This window comes from Colias croceus, chromosome 9, assembly GCF_905220415.1.
Source record: "Colias croceus chromosome 9, ilColCroc2.1".
In the NCBI taxonomy this organism is placed as follows: domain Eukaryota; kingdom Metazoa; phylum Arthropoda; class Insecta; order Lepidoptera; family Pieridae; genus Colias; species Colias croceus.
Genome location: NC_059545.1, coordinates 11,131,228 through 11,145,229, shown reverse-complemented (window position 1 = coordinate 11,145,229; position 14,002 = coordinate 11,131,228). Strand labels below are relative to the sequence as shown.

Here is a 14,002-nt window from a genome sequence, read left to right as displayed (position 1 = left end):
AGTTTAATACAGTTTTTAATATTGCCTTGTGTCACACAAACAAAGAAGCGTACATTGCACGTTTCAATCAGTGCGTTCCCGCAAACGATAGGTACTTGTTAAAGATACCAAAGGGGTTCATTTAAATGTTTTTTTTTATCGACACACTATATAAAAGGTTTACTGTGACATTTTCGGATATGAACGTTTATGGGCATGGTTGCTTTTTTCAACGTTTTCTCTTGTTCTATTAAAAAGTGGATGTTTTAGTCAACTGTGGATTTTGATGAACATTGGATGAGGTACACTGTGCCTTGTTCACACATACTATCCGCACGTCGCTCACACATATAAGGGTGTATACTCACTGCAATCCGCCTCGTCGGTGCCGTCAACGCAGTCAACGTACATGTCACAGCGGTAGTGCGGCGGGATGCAGTATGTCTTGTTCCACACGTACTGTCCACACGTCAGCTGACCCGCTTCGCACTCCGGGGGCTCTGGAAACGATGATTGTCAACAATTACTAATTAATTATTAATATATTTCTTTTGTTTGATTTTTGAATGTGTGAGAATCTATTCAGTGAATCAGATGTACAAACATAAGCATTCGCATAACAGAGTAAATTACAAACACAGAAATAGAACAACATTACCAATAAACGCTCAGGTAAAAGCCAAAGAAATAAATAAAAACGCGTACGTAACGGCGGTACATTGGCACTCAATAAATATTCAGAGCGGAGGCTGTATCAATCGCACACCGTCATTAGGACAAAGGTCGCCCTGCAATCAGTGTCAGCCATCAATCAAGTGGGGGGAGGGGAGCATGGAGAGAATGCAAAACTTGTGAGGGTACTATTAGCATATTGTTTTAAGGTTGAATGTGTTCTGTGGTTACACGTGAGGATTGAATCTAGGATCTGTAGGTGTCCTAATGAAAAATCGATACTATTTTAGTTATGTTAATATTGTTTTATTAACTTTATAGGTAAACAGAATATTAATACGTAGGTATTATTATTTCATACTAAATTAATTATAACGTTGAATTTTCCATTCCCCAATTGTAGCATCTTCCTGAACTGATTGATTATATCCCGAATTATTATCCGAATTTCATCTTTGTAAACGACCTTGACATCATTATATCGAAACGTCAAACTCAAACTCAAACTCAAACTCAAACATTTATTTATTCAATTAGACTTCTTCGAGAAGCACTTTTGAAACGTCAATACATATTTTTATCATTTACCACCGATTCGGAAAGCAGTATCTATGGATAAGAATCGGCAAGAAACTCCATAGTTGCTCTTTTAAATCATTTCAGTATTACAATTTAATTTTACAAAATATGTAAGTAACCGTACGTATATATTATCATAATATGCCAAAGAACTGTCCTGCGGTTCTCACGCGACAACCCTCCATGGGTTTTTATCTTCCATATATTCCTTAATGCTGTAATAGGCTCTCTGAACTAAGACGTTTTTTACATAATTCTTAAATTTAGCACTACTAAACTCTTTAATACTATGAGGAATTTTGTTGTAAAAAAGTATACCTTGACCCATAAATGAATTTTTAACTTTAGCTAACCGGTAAAATGGCATTTCAATTTTATTTCTGTTCCTTGTGCCATAACAGTGTCTATCTCCTACTCTTGTGTGTAAGTCTGCGTTTTTGTGTACATATAAAATATTATTAAATATATACTGTGATGGTACAGTGAGGATACCAGTATTCTTAAAGAGATCTCTTAGTGAGTCCCTAGCACGTAAATTATATATAGAGCGTATGGCTCTTTTCTGTAATATAAATATAGTTTCAATATCTGCAGCCCTGCCCCATAGAAGAATTCCATAGGACATAATTCTATGAAAGTAGCTAAAATAAACCAATCTAGCCGTGTCTACATCGGTGAGATGCCTTATTCTTCGAACTGCATATGCAGCTGAACTAAGCTTAGCAGCGGTGGCGGCAACATGGGCCCCCCATTGTAACTTCTCATCTAGTGTCAATCCAAGAAAAACAGTAGAATCCACAGGGTATAATACCTCCCCGTTTAAAATAATATCCCTTTTTACCTTTTTTACATTTGGAAGGATAAATTCTACACAATTTGTTTTTTTTGCATTTAATAATAAATTATTAGCAGTGAACCAATTGGATATGCGTAAAAGAGCAGAGTTTACTTCGTCAACGTTTGAGTCATGTCTATCCACATTAAATATTAATGAGGTATCATCTGCAAACAGTACTATTTCACACATATCCTGCAAATAATAAGGTAGGTCATTAATATATACTAAGAACAAAAACGGTCCTAAGATAGATCCCTGCGGAACACCTATGTTAATCGGCGCACCGCGAGATTTCTCTCCATTAACAACAACGGTTTGTACCCTGTTCTGAAGATATGAAGCTATGAGGTCCTGAGATAAACCTTTAATACCATAAAAATTTAGTTTCCGTAATAGAGTGGTATGTTCTACACTGTCAAAAGCCTTAGAAAGGTCACAGAATATCCCTAAAGCATTCTTTGAATTTTCCCATGCTTTATATATATGTGACAAAAGAGCTATTCCAGCATCAGTAGTAGAGCGCCCCTTTGTGAAACAACAACTTCAATAATATAATTAAATGGTTAAATTTTAGGCCCGTTTATTTTTTTATGTACGTACATAATATTATACATGTATTATATATTATATACCCCCATAAAATCAAACACGAGAACCCTACAATCATTACAACTAAAATCGAAAATAAATCTAATTTCATCCCTTGAAACTTTCTCAAGACACGTCAATAAGGGTTGCCTACACACGTAGTATATAATTTATATACCACAGCCACACTATGCTCCTGTCCTGCTTCTCGTCCTGCTCATCGCGCTGCCGTTATTCGCGGTGACATTGCCCTCTGGCCACACACCACAGCCACACACTGCTCTACTCGCGCGATTAATCGCGACGCTCTTCACTAGGGATGGGTCGTCGACGTATTTTTTATCAACGAGACTAGATCGTTAAATGTCGTTCATCAACTAGTCGTTCAACTAGTTAAAATCTTCGACTAGTCCATGTGTAAACTGAAACGAATTGACAACGATTGATATGGTCGACCGATACGCGCGCGTAATTACACACAAACTAAAAACAAACAAAATTCAAATTCAACAGTTAAAAACTAAAAATACCAATAATATCCATACTAATATTATAAATGCAAAAGTAACTTTGTCTGTCTGTCTGTTACTCAATCACGCCTAAACTACTGAACCAATTTGCATAAAATTTGGTATGGAGATATTTTGATACCCGAGAAAGGACATAGGCTACCTTTTATTGCGAAATATGTACCACGGGCGAAGCCGGGGCGGACCTCTAGTAATATTATAAATGCGAAAGTGTGTTTATTCGTTTTAATGTGACATGGCCATGGATGACTTTTGACAGCGGTGAAACGACTCATACTAATGAGAATTTAACATCAGGGGAATCCGCGGGCAAAGAAAAATATATGAAAATTGTTTTCAATCAAAATGATGATGATGATATTGTTCATGAAATTAATAATAATTCCATAATTCCAGGGCCCTGGTGAAAGCGCCCAACGACCGGGCGAGTTTATACGTTCGCTAGCTATGCAGATACTGAGCCATTCTGCGCACGCGCGACCTGTGGATAGAGAGCATAGCGTACGGGATGTGGGTGGGAATAGGAAGGTGGTTGGTAGTACTTTAATTAAAGTAAAAATTTCCAATTTTAACAACAGATTTTAACAATAGTTAGGGAAATTTCGATTGACGGAAAAATGACGATAAGCCAGGAAAAAATTTTATAAACAAGGAAAATTTCTATACGTGAGGAAAATTTCTATAAGCCAGGAAAATTTCCATCCGTCAGGAAAAATTCTATAAGTCAGGAAAATTTCTATACGTCAGGAAAATTTGTATGCGTCGGGAAAATTTCTATAAGCCAGCAAAATTTCTATAAGTCCGGAAATTTCTATACGTCAGGAAAATTTCTATACGCCAGGAAAAATTCTATTAGCCAGGAAAATTTTTATACGTGAGGAAAAATCCATAAGTCGGGAAAAATTCTATAAGAAAGGAAAATTTCCATAAGTCCGGAAAATTTCTATACGTCAGGAAAAATTCCATAAGTCAGGAAAATTTCTATGAGAAAGGAAAATTTCCATAAGTTCGGAAAATTTCTATACATCAGGGAAATTTCCATAAACAAGGAAAATTTCTATACGCTAGGAAAATTTCTATAAGCCAGGAAAGTTTCTATACGTCAGGAAAATTTCTATACGCCAGGAAAATTTCTATATGCCAGGAAAATTTCTATAAACAAGGAAAATTTCTATACGCCAGGAAAATTTCTATATGCCAGGAAAATTTCTATAAACAAGTAAAATTTATATACGTCAGGAAAAATCCGTAAGTCAGGAAAAATTCTATAAGAAAGGAAAATTTCCATAAGTCCGGAAAATTTCTATACGCCAGGAAAATTTCTATTAACAAGGAAAATTTATATACGTCTGGAAAAATCCGTAAGTCAGGAAAAATTCTATAAGAAAGGAAAATTTCCATAAGTCCGGAAAATTTCTATACGCCAGGAAAATTTCTATACGCCAGGGAAATTTATATACGCCAGGAAAAATCCATAAGTCGGGAAAAATTCTATAAAAAAGGAAAATTTCCATAAGACCAGAAAATTTCTATACGTCAGGAAAAATTCCATAAGTCAGGAAAATTTCTATGAGAAAGGAAAATTTCCATAAGTCCGGAAAATTTCTATACGTCAGGAAAATTTCCATAAACAAGGAAAATTTCAATACGTCAGGAAAATTTCTATACGCCAGGGAAATTTATATACGCCAGGGAAATTTATATACGCAAGGAAAAATCCATAAGTCGGGAAAAATTCTATAAAAAGGAAAATTTCCATAAGACCAGAAAATTTCTATACGTCAGGAAAAATTCCATAAGTCAGGAAAATTTCTATGAGAAAGGAAAATTTCCATAAGTCCGGAAAATTTCTATACGTCAGGAAAATTTCCATAAACAAGGAAAATTTCTATACGTCAGGAAAATTTCTATACGCCAGGGAAATTTATATACGACAGGAAAAATCCATAAGTCGGGAAAAATTCTATAAGAAAGGAAAAATTCCATAAGCCAGGAAAGTTTCTATACGTCAGGAAAATTTGTATGCGTCGGGAAAATTTCTATAAGCCAGCAAAATTTCTATAAGTCCGGAAATTTCTATACGTCAGGAAAATTTCTATACGCCAGGAAAAATTCTATTAGCCAGGAAAATTTTTATACGTGAGGAAAAATCCATAAGTCGGGAAAAATTCCATAAGTCCGGAAAATTTCTATACGTCAGGAAAATTTATATACGCCAGGAAAAATCCATAAGTCGGGAAAAATTCTATAAAAAAGGAAAATTTCCATAAGACCAGAAAATTTCTATACGTCAGGAAAAATTCCATAAGTCAGGAAAATTTCTATTAGCCAGGAAAATTTTTATACGTGAGGAAAAATCCATAAGTCGGGAAAAATTCTATAAGAAAGGAAAATTTCCATAAGTCCGGAAAATTTCTATACGTCAGGAAAAATTCCATAAGTCAGGAAAATTTCTATGAGAAAGGAAAATTTCCATAAGTTCGGAAAATTTCTATACATCAGGGAAATTTCCATAAACAAGGAAAATTTCTATACGCTAGGAAAATTTCTATAAGCCAGGAAAGTTTCTATACGTCAGGAAAATTTCTATACGCCAGGAAAATTTCTATATGCCAGGAAAATTTCTATAAACAAGGAAAATTTCTATACGCCAGGAAAATTTCTATACGCCAGGAAAATTTCTATATGCCAGGGAAATTTATATACGCCAGGAAAAATCCATAAGTCGGGAAAAATTCTATAAAAAAGGAAAATTTCCATAAGACCAGAAAATTTCTAAACGTCAGGAAAAATTCCATAAGTCAGGAAAATTTCTATGAGAAAGGATTCCATAAGTCCGGAAAATTTCTATACGTCAGGAAAATTTCCATAAACAAGGAAAATTTCAATACGTCAGGAAAATTTCTATACGCCAGGGAAATTTATATACGCCAGGAAAAATCCATAAGTCGGGAAAAATTCTATAAGAAAGGAAAAATTCCATAAGCCAGGAAAGTTTCTATACGTCAGGAAAATTTCTATACGTCAGGAAAATTTCTATACGTCAGGAAAAATTCCATAAGTCGGGAAAATTTCCATAAGTCCGGAAAATTTCTATACGTCAGGAAAATTTCCATAAACAAGGAAAATTTCTATACGTCAGGAAAATTTCTATACGCCAGGGAAATTTATATACGCCAGGAAAAATCCATAAGTCGGGAAAAATTCTATAAGAAAGGAAAAATTCCAAAAGCCAGGAAAGTTTCTATACGTCAGGAAAATTTCTATACGCCAGGAAAATTTCTATAAACAAGGAAAATTTATATACGTCAGGAAAATTTCTATACGCCCCAGGAAAAATCCATAAGTCGGGAAAAATTCTATAAGAAAGGAAAATTTCCATAAGTCCGGAAAATTTCTATAAGCCAGGAAAGTTTCTATACGTCAGGAAAATTTCTATGCGCTAGGAAAATTTATATACGTCAGGAAAAATCCATAAGTCGGGAAAAATTCGATAAGATAGAAAATTTTCTATACACCAGGAAAAATTCCATAAGTCGGGAAAATTTATATAAGAAAGGAAAATTTCCAGAAGTCCGGAAAAATTCTATACGTAAGGAAAAATTCCATGCGTCGGGAAAATTTCTTTAAGCCAGCAAAATTTCTATGCGTCGGAAAAATTTGTATTAGTCAGGAAAAATTATATACGCCAGGAAAATTTCTTTACGTCAGGAAAATTTCCATAAACAAGGAAAATTTCTATACGTGAGGAAAATTTCTATACGACAGGAAAATTTCTATAAGCCTGGAAAGTTTTTATACGTCAGGAAAATTTCTATACGCCAGAAAAATTTCTATACGCCAGGAAAATTTCTATATGCCAGGAAAATTTATATACGTCAGGAAAAATCCATAAGTCGGGAAAAATTCTATAAGAAAGGAAAATTTTCATAAGTCCGGAAAATTTCTATACGTCAGGAAAAATTCCATAAGTCGGGAAAATTTCCAAAAGTCCGGAAAAATTCTATACGTCAGGAAAATTTCCATAAACAAGGAAAATTTCTATACGTCAGGAAAATTTCTATACGCCAGGGAAATTAATATACGCCAGGGAAATTAATATACGCCAGGAAAAATCCATAAGTCGGGAAAAATTCTATAAGAAAGGAAAAATTCCATAAGTCGGGAAAATTTCCATAAGTTACGAAAATTTCCATACGTCAGGAAAATTTCCATAAACAAGGAAAATTTCTATACGCTAGGAAAATTTCTATAAGCCAGGAAAGTTTCTATACGTCAGGAAAATTTCTATACGCCAGGAAAATTTCTATACGCCAAGAAAATTTCTATAAACAAGGAAAATTTATATACGTCAGGAAAATTTCTATACGCCCCAGGAAAAATCCATCAGTCGGGAAAAATTCTATAAGAAAGGAAAATTTCCATAAGTCCGGAAAATTTCTATACGTCAGGAAAAATTCCATAAGTCGGGAAAATTTCCATAAGTCCGGAAAATTTCTATACGCCAGGAAAATTTCTATACGCCAGCAAAATTTCTATACGTGAGGAAAATTTCTATAAGCCAGGAAAATTTCGATAAGATAGAAAAATTTCTATACACCAGGAAAAATTCCATAAGTCGGGAAAATTTATATAAGAAAGGAAAATTTCCAGAAGTCCGGAAAAATTCTATACGTCAGGAAAAATTCCATGCGTCGGGAAAATTTCTTTAAGCCAGCAAAATTTCTATGCGTCGGAAAAATTTGTATAAGTCAGGAAAAATTATATACGCCAGGAAAATTTCTTTACGTCAGGAAAATTTCCATAAACAAGGAAAATTTCTATACGTGAGGAAAATTTCTATAAGCCAGGAAAATTTCTATACGTCAGAAAAATTTCTATACGCCAGGAAAATTTATATACGTCAGGAAAATTTCTATACGTCAGGAAAAATTCCATAAGTCGGGAAAATTTCTGTAAGAAAGGAAAATTTCCATAAGTCCGGAAAATTTCTATACGTCAGGAAAAATTCCATAAGTCCGGAAAATTTCTATACGTCAGGAAAAATTCTATAAGCCAGGAAAATTTTTATACGTCAGGAAAATTTGTATAAGTCAGGAAAATTATATACGCCAGGAAAATTTCTCTTTGCCGCAAAAATTTCTATAAGTCAGGAAAAATCCATAAGTCGGGAAAATTTCGATAAGACAAGAGAATTTCTATACGTCAGGAAAATTTCTCTTTGTGGGGAAAATTTCTATAAGTCAGGAAAATTTAGATAAGTCAATAAAAAATAATATTATAGATAAATTATGATAAAATACGTATTTAAGGCGATAGAAACGATTTAACTATAAATTTATATTTAAACATGGTATGCATTTCTCTAAATCGTTGTTAGGCGATTCTGAAGGTAATATTATTATTTATTTAATTAAGTATTTAATTTGATACATAAATTAAAAAAAATTATCAGAGAGATAAAAAGCAGTTTTAATCCTACTAATATTATAAATACGAAAGTTTGTGAGGATGTGTGTGTGTATGTGTGTTTGTTACTCATTCACGCAAATACTACTGAACCGATAACAATGAAATTTAGCACACGTATATTGAAGGTAACTTGGATAAACACATAGGGTAGGTTTTATCCCGGAAATCCCACGGGAACGGGAACTATGCGGGTTTTCCTTTGAAAACGCGGGCGAAGCCGCGGGCGGAAATCTAGTAATTTAGATATAATAATTTAGTGTTATCATTAAAATAAATAACTATTATTAAATAAATTCTTAAAACAAATTCTAATCTCAATAAAACAATTAATAAATGTTTATGCTTTCTTACAAAAGTTATACTCCCTAAAAAAGTATTACTAAAAAACATATTATCATTTATTTTTATAGTTAAAATTCAAAATTAGTCTTGTAAACCAAAAATATTTTTTTTAAACTTCAAAGAAAAGAATTTATTCTTATCAATAAGACTGTTTAGCCGTTGAATTCAACTAGTGCATTGGTGAGCGATGGACTAGTCGAATCGTTGAGTGTAAATAGACGGTTAATTTCACTTCTCTATTATACTTCCCATACCACTCGTCGAATGTGTGGCTGCGGCAATACGTACAGTACATGGTCGGGTTTTTACAACCCTACAGGTGTAGGGCTCTTATCAGCCGTGATTGAATTCACGCTCGACGGGTTAAATGATTGGATCGGGTTATTGTTTAATCACTCAATGCCCTGTCCGTGTTCAAAATAATTGTTTCAACGTTGTTTTGCTAAAGCTAAACAATCCCCGCTGAATCGGATGATAAATGCCGGTGAAAGGAAATATTTGATATAAATGCAGGGTAAGTGAAATCTTTTTCAGTGTAAATTTTATTTAAAATTGAACGATAATATTATTAGAACTATTAGATTTTAGGTATTATTTGCACAGTTTTTTTAAGAAGATTACAAATGTTTTGTTGAATTGTTCATGATCCGTTGATTTCTTAATTAAAAGGCAACCGACGTTAGGGAATGTAGCTTGCATATGTGTCTTACAGCAGCTTTAACAACCGATTTTAAAAACGTTTTCCATTGAATATTTCTAAATATGTTTAAATTGTGTAATTAGTAATAACTAATAGGGAGGTTGACAAAAAAGATGTAAGGTCATATCATCAAAGGGAATGCGAAAAAATCGTTTAGCGTAGAACATAGATAATATATTACCTAAACGACAAAGGGTTGACAGATCATGATTCATGATTGACATTTGCGCCATCTTTATATTCTCACCCAGCCGTACCTATTCGTCATATAAGGAAATCTAAGTAAGGAAATATCAAACGATCAGGAATGGAGCAAACTTAATTTTTTCCTAATACTCACAAGGCAAATGTGAATCACAGTTTAGGTTCAATTTCATTACCCTAAGATATTACCTTTACCATTTAGCAATATAGTCAAAGTAAAACACTTATTCAATGCTTGATTCAATGAATCCCAGTTTTGTAGTATGACAAGATATTTTACTCCATGTAGGTATAGTCATTTTTTCTTCTTCAGGAAACATTAGTACATTCAACATATTTTACTAAAAAGTTATTGTCTACAGGTGTATTTTGTGCACAAATTAAACATTGAGATTCCCTGTCCTATCAATGTAGACCTTGATGTAGACCTTGATGTAGACGTATATTTGACATCGCTCTATTTCAGCTGTCATACATTTTTTCTGATGGCGCGAAAACGCGTCAAAACGACTGTCAGCTGTCACGCGCAACAAAAGCGCGGGAATAAAGAGCTTCAGTTTGCGTGATTTTTCGAATTTTCGTCCTTGCATCGCAGTGGACATCTGTGACGGACAGACAGACTGGGAAGTCGTATATAAATGTCAGAGGATTAGTTTTTGGTCGAGCATACGTTTCCCATTGTTACTAAAAAGGATTAGGGTAGAAGAATTCTCTAAATGAAATCATAATTTCAATTTCGATTCAATTTTCGATTTAATAATCTGTTAATTGTTCGTCTAATTTGGATTATTGCTACAAGATTTTCGAAAACATACACGACATAACATAATATAAAGTGCAATATATTTCGAAATCCAAGAAAAAAGACGAAGGAGATAGGTAATATGGAAAATAAAGATAATTCTTCTCGTGACATTTACTTAGAATCCAGAAGAAACCGGGTCTGAAGTGCACACAGAATAAGTTAATAGTATTTTCTTGTTTGGTAATATTATAATGAATAAATCGCGTTTAAAAATTCTTAATTTCTTAATAATAGAACTCACTCTAAGAATGTTCGCAATTAACTCCCTTTACAGAGACGTAACATACAAATGTTCATTTGCATCAGAACACAAAAAAATAAAAAATAAAGCTAGGTACTCACGGCAAGACTGCAGCTCGTCCTCCCCCCTCTCGCAGTCCTGTTGGTAGTTGCACACCCAAAGCGCGGGGATGCACTTGCCGTCTGAACATCGGAACATTCCGTTTGGGCATATTGTGTCGCCTGTGGACAAAATAACAATTAATTAATGAATAGTTTAAGGTATATTATTCACACACGAAAAGATAATAATTATAGATACACATAAAATAATGGGTAATTTTTTAGTAAACACACCCGAAAGAGTACAAACATACTGACTGTATTAATTACATAACAATAGTAAAGTACATATACACATGTCTTGGTAGCACAAAATATGCGTAACTTAAAGTTTGATTGTTATTCTATAAAGCACAAAAGTATTTTTCTAAGCTCCAAATAAAACTACAAAAAGCTGTCATGGTTTATAGCACTTAAATATTTTAGATAATATTCAACAGTATTCAACATTGAAGACTTACAGTACCAATCATTTTTCATTCTGATTTCTATTGAATAAAACATAAGGTAAGATTCGTAGCGAGTCTATCAAGAGTAAATAAATGTTGGCTATCATTGTATCTGTGATACTTTTATTGCCTAAATAATAGTAGAATAAGTTATAGAAAAAGGTCTGTGTGAGATTACAATAATAAAAAAGCCATAAATACACTCAAAGTTGAACATTTATTTATCCAAAGACTCACTTTAGAAGCCTTTATATATATCTTTATACTACTTACAAAGATTGATATTTCATACAGCTATGAAAAAGATCCTATAAAGAAACTGTTTAAGTGTATAAGTAAAACAAATGCTATAACTTCTTACGTTAAACGAGAAGACAAATTCCGTGTAATTACTATAACAGAAGCAAACACGCCCTGCCACTCCCGGTGACGGAGGTACCGAGTTACACACAAACAAACAATAGTCCTTGCTACAAATTAGTGTAGCTAATTTAACTTTAGCTCAGCAAATGTGTATACGATGCGACGGCAAAATAACGTGACAAATGAAGGGGTTTGGGTGGTTGTATACGAAATAAGATTGATTGTGGCTTATATTTTCTATGTATTAATTAATATCTATTTATCCCGACTATTCCCAAAGCGTACCATCCTATACCACAACAAAAAAGTAAAAACATGTATTCTAATATATCTTGTATAGCCGTCGAGTCGTTTTAGGTATTAACCGGAACAAACATTTTAACAATAATTATTTTGTTATTATTCATATGCACTTCATTAAGCTCTTATAATTTGCAAACGGTCAATTTTCTATACCAGGAAGCTAAAACATTTATGAAAAGACTAGACACAAAGGAAAACATAAACGCTTTTCCTATAAAGTTCCTTGTAAAACAAAATTAAACTCGTAGACGTAACCCGATACATTGTACAAGTAATTCAAAGCATCTGCCCATAGACGAGTATAACATTTTATAGTTACCGTGTTGAGGTGGTGACATCCTGTAGTACCTAATTTTTAACGTTTTAGTTTTATTAACCCTTATTAAAACGCTGGGAGCTATACTTCCCACGTCTCAGATTGAAGTAAATCGTGTTTTATTTTTATATGCTTAAACCTAATGCAGTGTAATATTTATCTACGCAATCTTAACATTTCAGAGAACTTTTTTTCATGGAAACACTTTTCAGAGAATTATTACATGTCATGGTAAAGACACGTCAAAGTCAGGTGACGTGATTTTGCCACCGAAAACGACCGTTATTTTTTAGTTTTTTGTGTAGTGCTGAAAAAAAATTAGATAAGTAGATTTGAGTTTTAGCTATGTAAACTAGACTATATTACGGTTGCGTGAAACGTAAAAATATGCCCAGAATCTTTCGTTTATACCTTGGTAGAGTCGGTTGAAATTAAGTCTATAAGTGGGAAGATATCATCCCAGTGTTCTTCACTGCACACGACATTTGAAAATTCTATATATAAAATCCGTGTGTCTAAATAATCTTTTTTAGTTGGTTTAAGCAACTTATTTATTATGATTCATTATTTCCTGATCAGATAATTAGACATCTTATCTCAATATATTAGTATTTACCTATTGCTTTTATTTTGTTTTAGAAAAATGCCTTGTTTATGTTGAAGTCAATCAATTTCAATTCCCGAATTCTTCCCTTAGTAAAAGAAACTTGCATTGATGAGTACTTTCAACTGCTTTATTAAAAAATATGATCTATATAATTTTTTACGATAATATTTAATTCACAAGTGGAGTCAGGGCAACTAGCTAGTGTTTGAAAATATTGGTGTCATACTAGGACACTGGGAGCTATAGTTCCCACCTTTCCAACCTTTTTACAAGAGAGAACAGATGACGGGATATATACTTCCCACCAAAAAAAGGTTACTTCCCCCCCACTAACCCCTCTTTTGTGTGCATTTTTGAAATCTACGACCCAAAATTACCCAGGAACGTATCTTACTTTTTTGTTAACTCCTCCACAGGCTCGCGTTTGAATAAGGGTAAGGGGTTAGGGAAAACCATGTTTAATATAGCCATTATTATAGATATTCCTATAAAGATATAAAATAAATCCTGCTTTAAAAAAAGGTGAAAAGTTAGCACGAATATAGAACATTTCAGTTTGAGTTTGCTGCCGAATGTCCATTTATAAAAATACTATTGTGTGCTATTGTTTACATATGAAGGATTTTTTATTTTTCAGCGGATAGTATAAAACACAAGATAACTAAAGAGTTTTAATTGTGAAGGCTTTATGCAATAATATTTTTAGACGAGTATAAATATTACACTTTTCAATTAAAATATTTGCTTGAGTGAGTTAATAGTTATACCTCTTTTTATTTTATTTTTACAAACATGCTATATTGTAACATGTTTGTAAAAATAAAATTATAAATAGAAATAGCAGGGCAAAAATTTCCTACATCGCATCGTACGAATTAGTAGAATTCCTGTTAGTTGTACATTGCGCATTCCG

General features: G+C 33.2%; 1 protein-coding gene across 2 annotated transcripts in view; it reads right to left on the bottom strand.

Annotated features, from left to right (window-relative positions):
* LOC123694342 (low-density lipoprotein receptor-related protein 2) overlaps positions 1–14,002 on the bottom strand; it is a 140,009-nt gene that overhangs the window by 28,421 nt on the left and 97,586 nt on the right. For both annotated transcript variants that reach the window (XM_045639751.1, XM_045639752.1), the window contains exons 2-3: positions 11,052–11,171; positions 348–479 (exon numbers count right to left, since the gene is read on the bottom strand). In XM_045639751.1, the coding sequence (XP_045495707.1) occupies positions 348–479; positions 11,052–11,171 (252 nt within the window). The remainder of the gene's footprint in view (positions 1–347; positions 480–11,051; positions 11,172–14,002) is intronic.